This window comes from Salmo salar, chromosome ssa21, assembly GCF_905237065.1.
Source record: "Salmo salar chromosome ssa21, Ssal_v3.1, whole genome shotgun sequence".
Classification (NCBI taxonomy): domain Eukaryota; kingdom Metazoa; phylum Chordata; class Actinopteri; order Salmoniformes; family Salmonidae; genus Salmo; species Salmo salar.
This window is the reverse complement of record NC_059462.1, coordinates 30,724,773-30,743,109: the sequence shown is the minus strand read 5'-3', so window position 1 is coordinate 30,743,109 and position 18,337 is coordinate 30,724,773. Positions and strand designations below refer to the sequence as shown.

General features: G+C 41.3%; 3 protein-coding genes across 5 annotated transcripts in view; all 3 read right to left on the bottom strand.

Moving 5' to 3' along the window:
* Window positions 1-450: 450 nt before the first annotated feature.
* LOC106582074 (gap junction alpha-3 protein) lies at window positions 451-8,350 on the bottom strand. 3 transcript variants are annotated; one of them, XM_014164798.2, is made up of 3 exons: window positions 7,605-8,350; window positions 6,359-6,420; window positions 451-4,808 (listed from the first exon to the last, which is right to left on the bottom strand). In XM_014164798.2, exon 3 carries the CDS (start codon window positions 4,771-4,773, stop codon window positions 3,454-3,456), a length of 1,320 nt encoding a protein of 439 aa, XP_014020273.1. In that variant the 5' UTR covers window positions 4,774-4,808; window positions 6,359-6,420; window positions 7,605-8,350; the 3' UTR covers window positions 451-3,453. The 3 variants fall into 3 exon arrangements, with proteins under 3 accessions (XP_014020273.1, XP_014020274.1, XP_014020275.1); XM_014164799.2 differs by having other exon boundaries at window positions 7,761-8,350; XM_014164800.2 differs by lacking the exons at window positions 6,359-6,420; window positions 7,605-8,350 and adding an exon at window positions 4,963-5,593.
* A 102-nt stretch (window positions 8,351-8,452) lies between these two features.
* LOC106582078 (gap junction beta-2 protein) lies at window positions 8,453-11,701 on the bottom strand. The gene is made up of 2 exons (XM_014164806.2): window positions 11,521-11,701; window positions 8,453-10,705 (listed from the first exon to the last, which is right to left on the bottom strand). Exon 2 carries the CDS (start codon window positions 10,676-10,678, stop codon window positions 9,863-9,865), a length of 816 nt encoding a protein of 271 aa, XP_014020281.1. The 5' UTR covers window positions 10,679-10,705; window positions 11,521-11,701; the 3' UTR covers window positions 8,453-9,862.
* Window positions 11,702-13,367: 1,666 nt separating this feature from the next.
* LOC106582035 (lambda-crystallin homolog) overlaps window positions 13,368-18,337 on the bottom strand; it is a 40,987-nt gene continuing 36,017 nt past the window's right edge. The window contains exons 6-9 of the mRNA XM_045704897.1: window positions 16,619-16,728; window positions 16,001-16,056; window positions 15,145-15,322; window positions 13,368-14,681 (exon numbers count right to left, since the gene is read on the bottom strand). Of these exons, the coding sequence (XP_045560853.1) occupies window positions 14,605-14,681; window positions 15,145-15,322; window positions 16,001-16,056; window positions 16,619-16,728 (421 nt within the window). The 3' untranslated portion in view covers window positions 13,368-14,604. The remainder of the gene's footprint in view (window positions 14,682-15,144; window positions 15,323-16,000; window positions 16,057-16,618; window positions 16,729-18,337) is intronic.

Here is an 18,337-nt window from a genome sequence, read left to right as displayed (position 1 = left end):
AGTTATTATATGCCACCTCTGTGCCAGAGGTTTAATGTTGGGGAGTTGGTCCATCGGTGCTGGTAAAAGTTGCTGGCTCTGTGTGATGGTGTTTAATGGATTTGTGATAGATGTTTGTCTCCAACGTGTGATACTGACACGCTGGTCTCAATTTAATTATATGTGTGGATGTGTGTTCACAGGGTAGTCAGCACTGTGGGGAGTGGTGTCACTCTTTCCTCTTTTCCAGCGCAATATCCCATTCTCACATCCAACCTTGGAATGTGAAGAGAGGGAGCGATACATTTAAAGGTCAATGAGTGTGAGCTCTTCTTGTACAAGATGCAGCCCAGCTTCCCCAAGATATGATCTACCCATGAAGGTACAGAATGTGTGTGTTGAAAATGTATACTCAAGTACAGTAGGTCCACATACTGGCTCAATTTTATTGATTGCCACATATACCGGAAATATGGTACAAAAAGTTTATTTAATAACAGTTTTGTAAACATTTGAGGTAAATTAACATTTACATCAACTTGTTTTTATAAGGCACTTCTCTTAAGACAGCATTGAAACAGGCTGTTGTTCTGAGCATAATGTAGATGGTTCCTACTCCCTGACTGGCCAGAGAAATCACGCTCAGCATGACACACATCAAGAGTTTGAAGAAAGCTACTGTATATTAACCTATTGGATGAGGGGCTTGCGGGCAACTCAAAACGATACACAAGTTGCTGTGTGTAGAAGAAGAAAAGGGCCAGCTACCCAGCTAACACTGTCTCAACATTAGTGTGATGTTTTAATACAAGCTAACCAGAGAGTCACAGGAATGTGTTGAGAACATAGTGAAAGCACTGAGTGAGCACACAGGAAATACTCACAGCCCACTTTTTTCTAGATTTCAAAACCCAAACTTTCTGCAATCGTTTCAGACCATGACATTTGCCGTATTTTTTTTTAAATACTGTCTTTAACGCAAAGAGCCGTTGTGTTTAACTGTTAAGACATTTTACTTTAAAGATTATATGGCCTATTTATTGCCTACCTCCTCATGCCTTTTGCACACACTGTATATAGACTTTCTTTTTTCTACTGTGTCATTGACTTGTTTATTGTGTTATTGGCTTGTTTGTTTACTCCATGTGTAAGTCTGTGTTGTTGTCTGTGTCACACTGCTTTGCTTTATCTTGGCCAGGTCGCAGTTGTAAATGAGAACTTGTTCTCAACTTGCCTACCTGGTTAAATAAAGGTGAAATAAAAAATAAACTAAATAAAATAAACATCGGCAGTCTGGTGTCTTTTCCACTCTCTCTCCTACCTCTTAGAACAGCATGTTTTGCCTAAATGTGCAAATCTTTTACCTTTTTACTAAAATGTAAACTTTGAGAACCAAAATGACAAATGCAAATAACACAGATTTTTTTGTGGTTTGGTACAGTTAAATAGTTTAAATGAAAAGGTTACATACATTGGGAAAAACGGTTGTCCCAATAAGAGTAACACTGTTATAAGCAAAGGATTGCATTTTCTCCTCGGGTAGTCTCTCCACGGTTTTAACTATGGTTTCTAGTTTGCATTGAATGTTTGTTATTGTGTTTATTTATGATCCTTCTCTAACTATAAACTATAAGCATATGGTAATTTGAAAGTATAAGAACTATGTAAGAAATACATAAGTGTGGTATTATACCAATCGTAATATACCAAGTAATTTAAGAAAAGGCCTATTTTAAGTGAATGATTGTGTTGTGCAATTACTTGCATAGCTTTTCAGTTATTCAAGATGGTTCAGGTAATCTACGAGGTGAAATATTACATTTACACTCACTAGGCGGAAGCATGTGCTTCCCATTGCTTACAACAGGTGACGTAGTCAGTAATAGTTGAGCTTCTATCAAAAATAAGAAATGAGGAAGGACTTTTCATCCTGGCGTTATGACACTTACAACGTCATTGCATGTGTCCGTTTTGAACCATATAGCTGTTTTGGTTGTCATAAACTGACTACAGTTTAGAAATGAGATTTCATTATAATTCAATAATGTTTTAAAAAATAGCACTTTGAAGAAAAACCAATAAAGTATCACATGTGATGTATGAGAGTGAGTTACCCTCAACATAAAGATGCAATGATTAAAAAGTGATATTGTGTTTATGATGACAGCAATAAACATGGTTATCATAAATATATAAAAAACCAAATCTTATTTACCGTCTTAAGTTGAAGCATTTGGTTTATATTTGGTTTTCAACCTCTTTAAAATCAGATGTCAACTTTTCATTGTGCATATGGCAGTGTGCTTTTTAATTTCAGGCAAAAGCAAATACTTTATTTTCTTAATTTCTGTATTCGAGAATCAAATGTCGGAGCAGGGGCTGGAACCATGGAACCTTAAAACAGCTGTAGACTACAAGAACACATTCAACTTCTAGTTCTGACCCATAATCCGGTTATAGTTTGTGTGTAGATGATGTGTTCAGTAAGTGGATCCTGGGTAAAACTCAGACAGATAAATGCATCTGCAGACCAGTTAGTGAATCAGTGAGTGTAGTTTGCATTTACAGATTCCACTGTTACTCTTCAAACACTTAATACAAAAAATAGCCAGGCTATTTCCTGAATATTATAAAAATAAAAGTTATTTAGACTGTGAAATTCAGGAAGTGTCAAAGTACAATATAAAAGTTCGATAATGAACAAGCAAATGTTGTCCCCATATTGGTGTCATTGCTGACATTGAACAGTATTCTTCATCTTGGAGAAAGAATGAGAGCATACGTTTGGATTTAGTTTGTCTTGCAAGCGACTTTCTAATACACCCAAAAAATGATTCAAAATAACTTGTTTTAAGAAAGGCTCAATTTGAAGGAACTGTATAACAGCATAAAAGTAAACATAATTAACACACAAGTGGTTTCAGAACACCCTGTTCTTACTTGTTCCACATAACAGTTTTATTCGAAGTTGGTTCTCAGCAATTTGCCAACCGAACTCAACGACTTGATGAATGTACAGTATCATTCCTAATTGGAATAAATAGGCTTTTATGTTCATCAAATAAACACAACAACAATAACCACTGTTGACAAGAGCACATTGACACATACCAGGCCGTTGAAACCAAAATCAAACAAAAAAGTTACTTGGCCATTTTAAACTGGAATAAGAACCATAAAGTCCCCTGATGTCCAGTATATCGAAGCCTTCAGCTTGTCAGACCATTTTAACCAACATTGCACAATCAGACTGTGTGCATTTTTTATTCTAACACGTATGCTACAACTCACCAATTGCACTGATATCAACTGCTGTTAATAGATCTATATACTAGGCAACAAGTCCAGTTCCAGCCCCCTGCCTCACATTGCCTCCATTAAAAAAACTAAAATATTTTTATTTTATTTTGTACTTTTTATATAGAAAAATCATTGGGGGCTTTGGGAGGTTGGAGGTGTATTTAGGGGGACTGACTATACTGCCAGGTCGTTGGGTCTGGATCTGATGCTGCTGCTCTTGCTGGCCCTGCTGAACCGTCGAGGGTCTGTGACCATAACGGGGGGCTCGTGCATTTCCACTGTGGTGGTGACGTGGCCTCCCTCCTGATTGCCATTCCCCCCACTCAAATGGTCCCCACTGGAGCTAGGTTTGGTGGTGGTGGTGGGGGGAGCAGCTTCATGAGGCTGCTGCTCACTATCAGAGGGTGAGGAGGAGGAGGAGGAGGTGGCCTTCATCTCCCAAGTCTGCTGCTCGGTGGCCAGGTTGGCCCAGTTCTGCTGCGTGGTCAGCCTGTGGTTGTTGTTGCTGCTCATGTAGTAGGAGGATGAGGGCTCCTCCTGCAGGGGGTCCATCTTGAACTCTGCCCGGGAGGCTTCTGCCATGGGCGACAGGAACGCACCACTCCCAGCCGTCACGTCTGTGTACATCGGTGGGTAGCTGAGGTTGGGAAGGGCAGTTCTGGAGGCTGAAGTCATGGACTCAGGCCCCACAACATCAGAGTGGGGCAGCAATGCATGATCAGGGGTGACCATTCCCTGTTTAACTTTCTTCCACCCAAGGTGATAGATCTCTAACAAATTCAGCAAAAGAGACAAGCAAGCCACCACAAGCATAAATATGATGAAAATCGTCTTTTCAGTGGGCCTAGATATGAAGCAGTCCACAGTGTTGGGGCAGGGCCACCGTGCACACTTGTATAGCGGCCTCAGCTGGAAGCCATAGAGAAAATACTGACCTAAAATAAACCCCACTTCAAACAGGGTCTTGAATATGATGTTGAACACATAGGTGCGCAGCAGGGCACCCCTAATGCGGATCTTGCCATGCTCATCCCTGATAGGTGGCTTCTCCTTTTTACCACCTCCTCCTCCTCCTCCTCGTCCTCTTCCTCCACCTGCATCCCCTTTGCCGTTGTAAAGGAGTTCATTCTCCTCCTGGAGTCTGTTGGCCTTTCGCAGCTCCTCCTCCTTCTCTTTCCGCTTCTCCTCCATGCGGACGATGTGCAGTACGTGACCCAGGTAGATGAGGGTGGGCGTGGACACAAAGATGATCTGCAGCACCCAGAAGCGGATGTGCGAGATGGGGAAAGCCTCATCATAGCAGACGTTCTCACACCCAGGCTGCTGTGTGTTGCATGTGAAGTCCGACTGCTCGTCGCCCCACACGTCCTCGGCCGCCGCTCCCAGCACCAGGATCCTGAAGATGAAGAGGACAGTCAGCCAGACCTTGCCGATTACTGTTGAGTGTTCCTGTGCATTCTCCAACAGACGCCCCAGAAAGCTCCAGTCACCCATGCTTCAAGATTTCTAGCCTAGGGAGAAAGTACAGTCTGGAGCAAACAGAGGGAGGAGAGAGGATGGAGGGGAAGAAGAGACAAGGAGAGGGGGAAAAAAAGATTGTCAGGAAACCTGTCAAAGTGATGCTGTGTAACATAAAGCATAAATAGCAGTCAAATAAAACATGGACAGAGAAGCATTACACACCTAGAGAGAGAAAGCAGAGGTCTCATCGCCCACAAACATACAAAGGGTTAATCACACTTCACATCGGCACAACACATTAAGCGCTTATTAAAATGAATTCCATAAAATGGCCTTGAAGAAGTCATTGACGTAAACCGCTGAATCAATTGTCTCAATCGAACAATTGGTCAAAGGAAGTGAACGGTATAGAAATGTTCTGTAATGTCATATAATTTTGTGAAGCCCCCTATTTCACTATTTAGCTTAGAACTCTGAACCTGACATTTGTGCTAACACTCTTTCACTATCCTGTTCTCTCTCTCTCCCACTCTTTCTCTCAGTTACTGTCAAACACACACACTCACACACTCTCTCTCTCTCTCTTTCTCCCTCTCTCACCCGCTCGCTCCACTGCCCAGATGGTATGTGCTGAGATCAACATTATAATGTTGAAAAACAGCAGCGAGCAGAGGTTGTACTGCGGTGTGTGGGCCCTGACACACACAACTCCCACTGTTACAGATCCAATAGGGCCATAGGGGTCAAGTCCAAAGACATAACATATGATCTTCAACATCTAATAGCCCATTATATCCTATGATCTACTGAATTACTTTTACATTGAGGATGGAGGCAGCTATAGGCCTCTTTTAACACGATGACAATTATTAATTAGCTAAATCTAATACATCTCTACCTCACTTGTTAAAAAAGGATGAGAGAAGAAATAACCAATGCAGAGGCCATTTGATGTTTGAGTCTAAAAAATGGGTGCTCTTTTAATGGCAATTGAATGGTAATTTGTATTAGAAATTGCAGCCAATAAATGCAAATACACCATACGCACAATAACATGCATTGACTAAACTATTAACTATGCAATAATACATACCGTCATGCGGCATAAATTAAACCAAACAGAATAATCAGATGATACTTTCCCATAATGATGGTCAAAAACAAGCTTTTAGAATGGTTTTTAACTGACCTCTGAATATACCCTAGTCACACGAAACACTGTTGAATACAGGAGCATGAAGACAAATAGGCCTACTGCCTTTTGTTATCGATATATAGTGTTTGGTTAGTGTTGTGCACATGAACTTGCCAGTAGATGCCTATCAATCTACTATTCACAGCAAAACCAAAACACAAGCAGATCAATCTACTATTCACACCAAAACCAAAACACAAGCAGATCAATCTACTATTCACACCAAAACCAAAACACAAGCAGATCAATCTACTATTCACACCAAAACCAAAACACAAGCAGATCAATCTACTATTCACACCAAAACCAAAACACAAGCAGATCAATCTACTATTCACACCAAAACCAAAACACAAGCAGATCAATCTACTATTCACACCAAAACCAAAACACAAGCAGGAACATAAAATAGTTGGAACTTACTAAAATGTTTTTCTATTGACGGTAATAAATCCATCGACTAGGGTTCAGAATATTTTTGACACCTGTAACGAAAAAAAGTATAAATCAGTTAACATATTCGTCCATGAATGTATTTACATCAAACCCAAACTAAAAAGAAGCCTATTCCATTAGATTTAAGCAGACTGGCACATAAAACGTCTGTTATTTTGTTTAATGATGGGTATTCTTTGGTTTACTAGTATTTTGTCACTCTTATTGAAGTGACAATTACCATAATCTGATTCATAACTAGTATGGCGTCATGAATTAGGATGTTAGTTAGATTGGAAAGACAGCCATTTTGACAAATAATTTATATGCAAATACATTTTGCTTTTGAAATATGCTTTCACCTATTTCTCTCTCCTTATCAATAACCCACCCTAAAGTTTGTATCCTGATTCAAATATTGTAAAAAATATATATATAATAGTAATAATATATATAGGCCTATATAGTTCACAGCAAATACATATGAAATATATATTAAGAAGTGCTAACATTATAGGCCTACGCATATTGATTCAACTTCAGATAAATCGATACCAAAATTGCTGTTCGATGGGTCTGATGATGACCCACCCCAAATCAATGCTTGTCTCATCAGAATTTGAAGTGCTGATCAAGGGGGAAAAAACGGGCATCTAACTATTGAAGTCATCATGCCTATGGGAAACATAAATGACTGTATAAAACAATGCAGAATGCTTTAACATGTATATGTTTAATATATTTGTATTTGCATTATCACTGCTATTATTAGGCTAGTATAAAGACTACATTATTAGAATACCATATCTGATAAGGTTGGAATGCTGCATGTTGTTTTTTTGGTTTTGTCTAAACACGTATATCAGCCCAGACAATGTCTCATCAGTTTATACAAATCGAATACATTGAATATCAGAAGTTTTATGAAGGTTTTGTTTAACATTAAATAAGTAATATTGATTCATTTGATCATGTTCAGATAGCCTGCAGTAACCTACAAAGGGTGCAGGATAGGCTTTGTGTCCACTGGCTCTTTTTAAGCATCCCTATACCTTTGTTATCCTATTATTTAAACCTGATTATAATAGAGGGTTACTACTGTAATTTCTAATAATTAAAATAGGCACACTCAACATTGACATTGTCATTAAATAAAATGTGCTTATAAGTTACCAGCATCACGGTCTAGGACGACAGTGCCGGGAAAGATATTCACACCTAATTTCAATCATACCTTAAACTGGGGAAGCCCAACTTAAATATCGAAAGCAATATCCGTCTGCCATTGGTGCCATATTTGAGTGCGTCGGATAGCCTATAGACCTCCCAAGGAAGCTGGTAACCTCCCCTCTCCCCCTGTCCCCTGATTCTGGCACCTCTGCCAGCTTACCAAACTCTTTTAAACGCAGCCAGGCCAAGATATTCATGCACAAACTTCTTCACACGTGGATTCGCCGCCAAACTTGCGCAAGGAAAGTTAGTTTTCCGAGGTGGATTTAACTTGGAAATGGGTTTCCGCGAAGAGCAGCTCCCAGTTATCGCGACTGTCACATTGTGTGACCATGCATGAGTGAATTCAGAAAGTCATCTCCCTGGACCAATGCACGCCACGCCCCTGTAAACTTTTTTTTATTTTTTATTCATCGCTCAAGCTTCAACTACAGGCTATGTAGTCTGGGGGTGTATGTTAACCCGGAAAAGTGGGTTCTGCGTTCATTCTTTTACATCTGACCTTTGGCCTACTACAGTGGCTGAATTAGGCGATTTTGACAATACAGTAGGCCTATACAGTAACCCACCTGTGAGAAATAGTTCATTTGGAATGCTGGGGAGAACATAGGCCTGTCAAATAAAATATTGATGTGATTTAGGTATTTATGATTCTACACTTCACTAGAATAAAATGAACTTACTTGTCATATGGCTATCAAAAGTTACACTGCAAATGCAGTCACCCACCCCAAACCCTATATCAATAACCTCCTGCCCTCTCTTGGTTGTCCAGAGAAGCGCATCCTAGTGACTGAGGTTGATGCGCCTGCGATCAATCATTGTTATTACAACAGATAGTCCAACAGTGTGAAAGGAATAAGTATCATTTTATTAAACAAACAGTCTCAAGACTGGGGGTCAAAGTGCAGATAGCTAATATAAAAAATACAAATCAAACATTCTTCATATAATATGCAGTTAGAAAGCTAATAGACATGCCCTAACTGCCGTAAGGGAAGTGTGACCATGAGGCATTCAAAATGTTGCATTTACAGATATCCTTTGGCATTTCCTCTAAACAATCACAATATAAAAATACAAATAGGGCCTCAACAACTGAATATTGAGAGAAAGTTAGCCTACAGTTTGCTTTCCATGACAATGTCCAAATCAAGAGCAATCACAAAATGTGTGGGATGCATCTCACTGGTAAAACTTACATCTTCCCAGGTAACTGTCAGATTGTCACTACAGTGATACAAGTTATGGTGTTCCAACTTCTACATGCATTTTTAGACAGAGCACATCAAGCCATTTTTGCCTGTAGATCAGTCTGCTTCCTCACATTGAAAGAGGTACACTGATTAGTTCAGTGGCTAAAATAAGCAACAAGCTGAAAGACAACACCCCCAGTTAGGCTCTGTAGCCAGGTTTACCACCAGTCTTGACAACAATAGGCCATGTCTGTCACAGTTGTCATAATGCTCAGAGGGCCAGTTTCCAGGACCCAGCTAAAGCCTACTCTTGGATCAAAAAACACTTTCCAATTAATATTCCTAATTGAGCATGCCTTCTAGTCTAGGCATAGGCTTCATCTGGGTCCAGGAAACCTGCCCAGAATGTTCAACTGGATCAGCCATCTTCCCTGAAAACATTGTGCTCAATATAAAGCATCAGGTACTATTTGACACTGCTGATAGCGACTCCCTTAAGGCACTGCATCTTAAAATTGCTTTGGTACTTGAGAAATGTCACTCGTCACTGTTAGAATGCAGGCAGCTATGTGTACACTGGTGATCCGCAAATAGAACTTGGAGCTATGCTGCACATTTGTGAGTTTCTGCTTTGGAAAAGTCTCCCACAAAAGCTGAACACAATGTTAACCAATTCTGGTTGCTCTCCACAATAAAACATCAAACTCCTGCAAACATATTGTAAACCAGAAGGTGGCACTCTAGACCCATTTTTTTACTTCTGTTCGACCTCCCACTCCCTGAACAGACATACAGCTCAAACATACAAGCACCTTAAATTGATATCAATAACAAAAATACATTAAAATTCTAACACGTTAAAACTTTTAAAACTCTAAAAGTAGTTTAGGGCACTGAGAGAGAAATATCCTCTACATGAGCAGACTCGGGGTTAGGCCGGTCCTCAGCTGCTACAGGCATCTAGAACAGAAGAATGGTCTCATCTCATGGTAACAAAACACTGATAGATTTCTACTCCCTAGTTCTGTGTAGTCTCTAATGGAAAAGAACAGGCACTGGGCTGTCCTCACACAGTCTTGTTGCTGGAGGAATCGCTAACAGACGACAGCAGCATCTGATTCTTTTTATTCTGTAGTAGAGACTTGTCCGGGGCCACATGATCAGGGTGAGCATAGGCACGGTTCTTCTTGGAAATCCTGGTGGAGCACCTCATCAGGGCCTTGGCGATGAGGTAGGCCAGCTCGGCCACATTGAGCACCATGCAGATGGCAGAGGAGACCACCATGAAGATGGTGAATATGGTCTTTTCCGTAGGTCGTGAAATGAAGCAGTCCACCTTGTTGGGGCAGGGCCATTGTTCACACTTCACCAGACGAGGCATCCGGAAGCCGTCGTAGACAAAGTAGAGTGCGTACATGAAGCCAGCCTCAAAGATGAGGCGGAAGAACAGGCTGCAGGTGTACGTCCACCACAGAGGCCCAGTGATGGACAGACGCCTCCTCTTTAGAGTCTCCAGGTCCACCTGCCTGGTCTTGTCATCACCACCGCTTCGTGAGGCCGCGATGATGTGCCGCTTGTCCCCACTCTTCCTGTAAGCCACATGCATGGCCACCAGCAGGGCCGGTGTGGACACGAAGATCAGCTGTAGGCACCAGAGCCGGATGTGTGACACTGGGAAGAAGTGGTCGTAGCAGACATTCTTGCAGCCGGGCTGCTGGGTGTTGCAGGTGAAGTCAGCCTGCTCATCTCCCCACACGCTCTCTGCAGCCAGTACCAGGATGGTGATACGGAAGATGAAGAGGACAGACAGCCAGATCTTCCCCAGGCTGGTGGAGTGTTTGTTCACCCCTCCCAGCTGGGTGTACAGAGCAACCCAACTCATCTCTAAGGCAACTTTGTCTGAGACCACCTGGAGAACACAAGAATGGAAAGAAGGATACAAATTAATTTCAGTTCTTAGTGGACATCAAAGGTTTCATTTTCAGAAAACCAAACAGACCACCCAGTAGACCTACATCACTGTTAAGTGTTTGTTTTAGTTCCCCCCCCCCCCCCATTTAAAAACCTAACCAAAAGGTCCAACCCAAAAGTGTTCAACTTAACACTAAGTGGTGTTTCTCTCCAATACATTTCAAGACAACTACTGTATATAATATATATCAGTGGTTCACAACCTTTTTTTGGTTATTGTACCACCAACTGAATTTTGCTCTGCCTGAAGTACCCCCTCATGTGCATTTTAGCAGTAGGCCTATGGTCTCATGAGTCTTCTCAAGTACCCCCTGTGGATAGGCCAAGTACCCCCAGGGGTCCTGGCTGGGAACCACTGATGTACAGTATATAATGTGTGTTTTCAGTCAAGTAATTACCTTCAAACAACACTGGCTAGTGGCTATCAAAAGTGAGGCTATATTGAGAGATGGATCAAAATAATCATGTCACACAAGAAAGTGAATTCCCATTAACTTAGAGAAATCAATGAAATAGCTTTTGTTTTCATTATAATAGGCGACAAAATGTCAGAAACTGTCCATAACAATTCGCCAATCAATCACATTATATCAAGTTTGGTTTCCTCGTCGAATTTCTAACCTGACAATTCTAACCTGTATATCAGGGGGGAAACATCTCAATCTCATTCACCGGCGGCTGTATCATTACATAAAGCTGAATAAAACTGTAGAATATGCGGCACGAATGATTCACAAATCACAGCTAACTCACCTCCCACTTTCCTGGAATATCAGCAAACTTCCATCAACTTCAATTTTCGGTGCTCTTTAACGCCGTCTTGTCAAGTAACTCCAAACGTGGAAGAGTAAAGTGTGATTTGTTTGGAAGCAAATCCAACTGAGAAAGCTGCGCGTGTGTGTGAGCTCTGGAGCGATGCACCTGAGTTTTTATAATCTTCTCTTCTTGAGGAGGATCCACCGGCTGGGGGCGAGACCAAGGAAAAGAGCACTCATCAACTCCACTCACTAATCGGAATACTGGGACATGTTCAGGACAGAGTAGGGCCTATGTATTTGTATGACTACCATAATCTACTATTTGGTTTCGAAGTATTGAAACCAAACCATATGATTTCAATTAAAAGTATTTTAATAAACAACCGGAAAAGGTTGTCATCATTTGAAATAGGTTACATGTCATATTAAACAGCATATAAACACTCTAAATAGGTCAGGAGTCAGACAAGTAGCCTAAGAAGGAACGAAAGTTAATTATTTAAGCTATATTATTTCAAGGCTATAGTCTACAAAGAAATACAATACATCGTAAAGCATTTGCGAGTGCTTCACACTAGGCTGTCGGACATTAAGCCTCAGCATTTAAATAACATTTCGTTGTATTACATCATTATAGTCTATAAATTGCACATCTAGGCTGTGACTTACTTAGAATTAAAATCAAATGCAACGAAAAAAGCCTTATTAGGCTCCATCTACAGTGCCTTTGAATTCATTTTTAGAAACATGAGTTTGGCTTGAGTCTGTGTCTTCAGGTGATGGTGCCTGGAGAACATGCCAGCAGCGGAGAATATGCGCTCAGTGCTTGCAGAGCCACTGGGAATGCTAAACACCCTTGGGACTCTTGCCAGGCTGGGCAGGGATGAGTATGTGTTTTTCTGTAGGTAGGCCTAAAGGATTTTAGGTAAAATAACCCTATCAAAACAGAAAGATCCTTGCAAGAGGTAATATGCCAGGCATATTGAGCCAAAAATCATTGATGGCCTACTGTATAGATAATATAACAAAAATTAACGAAACTTAATCTGATTTTTAGTTTATAAATACTTTTCTACAATGACACACCTAGCTAGCTACCCATCTCGTTTCTTTCTGTTAGCATTTGCACGTAGTAAGTACACGATAAGGCTTTCGGGATCATTTTCTTTTCAGATTCCACAACGATTCTTCAGTTCACCGCACTCCTTCTTTTTTAAAAACCTTTATTTAACTAGGCAAGTCAGTTAAGATCACATTCTTATTTCCAATGACCGTCTACCAGAAGGCAAAAGGCCTCCTGCGGGGACGCGGGCTGGGATTAAAAATAAAATAAAAATATAAAACAAAACACACATCACGACAAGAGAGAGACTAAGACAACACAGCACTTACTCCTCCTCATCTTTGTAAGTCACCTTGATTTTTCACCTGTGTGTTTTATCAGTTTCCTAATGAAAATATTTTGCATACTAAAAAACAGTAGCCAAAGCAAAGGGCTATAGCAGCACACAAGTAGACTACAAATGCATGCTGGGCCGGCGATGCCCTGAGCCCGTCTAGTGAGCGCTACTGGAGAGAAACTGGAGCGGGCGAGAAGGACCATGCCTTTGGGAAACTCGCTCCACTCCTCGCTCTATATGATTAAACATTCTGAACGTTTAATTTCACTGAATACACCCTGTGATCACATTCATTTCAAATGTACTGTTGACAGATCGAGACACTTGAATTCGGTGTTAATCACTGGTCAAGCATACTGTATAAAGTACATAGTCATCATGAGTCACAAGATCACCAGAACAAATGTAGGCATGACGGAAGAGGGAAGAGATTATTTTTTTGGGATGTTCAACCCATTTAACAGATTCCAATCATAGTTGTCCAAAATGCGACGTAACACAATATGAAAAACCCCATGATGTATCTTCAATCAATTCATGTTTGTTGTTTATCTTTAGTTCTTGATAAGGACAATTCAAATGTATTCCAATCCAAGAGAAATTCAACATTTTAATAAAAAAAAATAAGACAACACAGCACTCACTCCTCCTCATCTTTGTAAGTCACCTTGATTTTTCACCTGTGTGTTTTATCAGTTTCTTAATGAAAATATTTTGCATACTAAAAAACAGTAGCCAAAGCAAAGGGCTATAGCAGCACACAAGTAGACTACAAATGCATGCTGGGCCGGCGATGCCCTGAGCCCGTCTAGTGAGCGCTACTGGAGAGAAACTGGAGCGGGCGAGAAGGACCATGCCTTTGGGAAACTCGCTCCACTCCTCGCTCTATATGATTAAACATTCTGAACGTTTAATTTCACTGAATACACCCTGTGATCACATTCATTTCAAATGTACTGTTGACAGATCGAGACACTTGAATTCGGTGTTAATCACTGGTCAAGCATACTGTATAAAGTACATAGTCATCATGAGTCACAAGATCACCAGAACAAATGTAGGCATGACGGAAGAGGGAAGAGATTATTTTTTTTGGATGTTCAACCCATTTAACAGATTCCAATCATAGTTGTCCAAAATGCGACGTAACACAATATGAAAAACCCCATGATGTATCTTCAATCAATTCATGTTTGTTGTTTATCTTTAGTTCTTGATAAGGACAATTCAAATGTATTCCAATCCAAGAGAAATTCAACATTTTAATAAAAAAAAAAATGTAAAATCGTAAAACAAGTTTATCACATTAACAATTCATATTCACAATTCAAGAAACCATTGTGGTATGACCAAACCATTACTTCCTTTGTCTGATCATCAACTTGTTGATTGCATAAAACATGGTTATATTTCTGAGAAGGCATGGCAATCAATCCCCAGATTGGTTTATTGTGTGTGTGGGCTCCTACAGTAACATCCCAGATTGGTTGAGCGATTGATTGTGTGTGAGGACTCAGGACTACAGTATTCATTAACATCCCCAGTGTAGGCACCACTGAGAGATCAGATCATTCTCATCAACATGCTCCTCAGGCTGAGTGAGGGTCAGTGAAGGCCTGAGTGACGGACAGAAGAGTCCCAGACACAAGCCCATCTTGTACATCAGTGGTGTCCTGTGGTCACTTCTTGAGCTTGGCCAGGCCCATGAGGAGCTGATCCCTCCTCTCTCTCCTAGCAGACAGGTGCTGCGGTTCAGCTCACACATCTCCTGTAGGGATACATCAGAGGAGGAAAGGAGGGAGGGAGAAGAGGAGATGAGTAGAGAGAATTATTTGTAGTTTTAGCTGCTGGGATTTCTTTCCGCTGTTGGCCTGGTAAAATATGTCCTTGGTTGGATACACTTGGATGCATTAAATTGGTCCAATTTGAAATATTTTCTGCTTATGGTCAGGGTGTTCTCACACGACAGCCCCCATCTGTGGAGAATAATATTTGAACAGCTTGATGGCATGTGGTTGAGTAATGTCTAATTAACAGAGTAAAGTTCTAGAGGGGGAAATATGTAGAACGCTCGACCTTCGTTCCACATGTAAACATTGCCCTCTTTGAACTAACCCAGTTTTTCACACCTCCTTGAACTTGATTAGTCAAATCTGAAGATATTTTTCCTAGTCCTAGAATATAGAGGAGTTAGTACAAACAGTTCAACACACAAACACATAAGCCTACTTTGTTGATGCACTCGGCTGCCTCCCCAGAGAATTCGGGAACAGGTCCAAAGGCGTTCAGAACCCTCCTCATGCCCTCTCTGTATCGCTGGAGATAGTCCTCCAGACCTGGGAGAGTGGACCATACATAGAGGGTTGGCCAGACTTTAAGGCAATGAGAAGATCTTATTTGTTACAGAAGTTCAGAGCAGCAAAATCCGATCTATATGGTCTCACTATGACCGAAAATGAACATCTTCCAAGTCATTTAGTCATATTCTATAATGATTCTAGTGAGGGTTCTAGAGTTCTAGGGTGTAAGCATTTAAATGAGTAACTTGTTTCTTGGGTGTAAAATGCTATTCCCTGTTTTCTTACTCCCAAGTTGAACACTGAAAGTGTACATGGACATTACAGGGACAGACTAAAGCTAACATTTCAGTGTGATAACTGCCAGCTACATCCAACTAAGCTCTCTCACGGAGTTATGTTTTTGGTGGGAGAGATCTCACCTGACTAGCACAATTTCAGTGATCCTTTCTCTCCTTCTCTCTTCTGCTTCAATAGTCTGAACAAAATAAGTGCATGGCTCCTTCAGTCTCGTGTTCAGCTTATAAAATTACTCTGCTTTCTGGTTTAAGGGCTTTTCTGTGTCCTAACTGGAAAGTATAGTCACTCCGCCAGAGCAAAGCAGAGAGTGGACCGGAGTGTTTTACAATCTGATTGGACTGGTTAGACTAGACGACCTACAGCCACAACAGGAATGGGCTTGAGTAACCTTTGGATGTTCTGAGCAACATGCTGTAACACATGCCACTGGTGTTTTTATTTCATACAATGGGAGATAAGTGTATTTTACTACACTTACCCAGGCCGATGTTAATTCATCACTTGAGAAGATGGCAATAGACTGGCACAATAGGACTGTATAAAAAAAGATAAAGAAAAAAGAAAACAGTTAAAGTAGAATGTGTGAGTACTGTACAACATGTATTCCTCCCTGGTAATAGTGGTTTTAGATGACTTGTGTGAGGGAGTTCATTAATCTGTGTTGATCAAAAGACAGCTTTGTTCTGCCAAAGTGCTCTCTCACTCTCTGAGCACGGTGGTACAGCCAGAGCAAGGTCACCCTTTAGTTTTCACACTTCCCTTTCATATTCTACATCTATATGACATCTCTCTCTCTCAAACACACGCGCACACACCCCGCCTTCCCCCAATATATGCCTATATGGTAAAAGGGGACTGAGACATGTGAGGGCGTGTGAAGGCCACAGTTCCCCCTTCTCTTCACAGATGTTCAGCGTCTAGCAGAGCGACCTCTTTGAACTCTAATATCACGGTCTGGTCATAAGCTCTGCCTCTCACACAACCATAATTGTACATGGTTAAATGTGCCACAATCACACAGGACAAAGAGTACAGTATATAAATATGTATTCTTTGGGGACGGCCTCTCTATGTGTAAGTAAAATGAGGAACTGACCTTCAGGTGCATTAAGGTGCATGGTTTCCATGGGACCAATAAAAGCGTAGCGCATTCCCAGCCCCTCTGACATTACCAGGTCAATGTCCTTGACTGAGATGACACCGTTCCTGAAATGGTAGGTAGCAATGAACTCAGATTCAACAAAAGACTCAAAAGGGCAAAAGTTTTATTTTCGTACACCCCCCTCACTCAGGGTACCAAAGACACAGACGAGGGGTTATTCACCCTCAACGACACTCCAAATAAGCTTTCTACCTGCCCAACAAACAACCATCAGTCTGTCAGGAGGGCTGCAGAAGCATCAGACTAGACAACCCTTCTCCTTTCATCCCAGCAGAGCACAGCAGCATTAAGGCTACTCCCACCAGATTGGGTTTCCCTAATCATCCCGTTCTGTGTCCAAGGATAACGGCAGGGTACAGAGGAGAAAAAAGGCTGTGAGGGCAGTGCCAGGCCAGGGACAGGGCCTGCTGTTCCCCACTCAGATTACTGCTCAACAGATACTTGTTGGCTGACCAGGGGGAAATCAAAGCTCGGACACAGATATGGAGAGTAGAGGGGGAGTAAAGGGGGACAGTGGCGTCTTTGTTCACTTCCTGCAGGCCAACAACGGGCCCGTTATCTTGGTGTCGCGAGGCGGCGTCCAGGCGGGGGGCAGCCATGAAAAGGGGCTTTTCCTCTGCTAATCACTGGGAGCTACCGGCTGCGTTCTCAGCCACTCTGCTTTCCAACACTGGCTTGGACTCAAAGGCCAAGTTTTGTGTGTGTGTGTGTGTGTGTGTGTGTGTGTGTGTGTGTGTGTGTGTGTGTGTGTGTGTGTGTGTGTGTGTATGTTATTTAACATTAATATCAGTGACACTTCACTTGAACTCTCCGTCATTAGGCCTACATACGACCATAACACTCAGCTTTTTGCAACTTGTACAGCAATGACCAGGTAGACCTATGAACTTACAAGGCAACATTGTAATAACATGAATTACTTTATTATTTTGTGGGGATTCTCTGAGAAGCACCACTAGGTATCAGGTACTGTGGAGTTGAATTATTCTATGTAACCTAAGTGACTAGTACATTTCCATTGATGCCATATATTTTCCTACCAATTAACAATACAGCACCGTAAAATAAAATGTTGCCAATTCCCTCTTTCAGCGTGCTAACAACAAAATGAGTTGTATCAAAGGAGAGAACATGCAGGATAGACCAGATTTCCAAACTCTGACATCACAGCGAGCTTTCATTGTCATGCATGAGGCAAGGTGTGTATAAAGGATGATAACATGTCAACAGCTGAGTTGATGCTGGCTTTAAGATAAGCAAAGTGTGTCAATATCATTACATGTCAATTGAGTAGATTCAGTTCGGAAATTGAAAATACTGAAATATCTGCATTAGCGAATTGGCAGTAATTAAATTGAAATTGACCCAGACTGGTAAATATGGTAAATAATAAAATACCATCTGAAATGTTGATTCCATTAGCTAGGTTTCCATCCAATTTCATGTGAATATTCTAAAATCGACATAAAAATAATATGCACACTTTCCCACCAGAGACTTTCCATCATTTTATTTGGGAGGGTGCTTAGCAGTGGAGGGGGGATGCTTAGCAGTGGAGGGGGGGGTGAATGCTTAGCAGTGGAGGGGGGATGCTTAGCAGTGGAGGGGGGGGGGATGCTTAGCAGTGGGTGGGGGGGGATGCTTAGCAGTGGA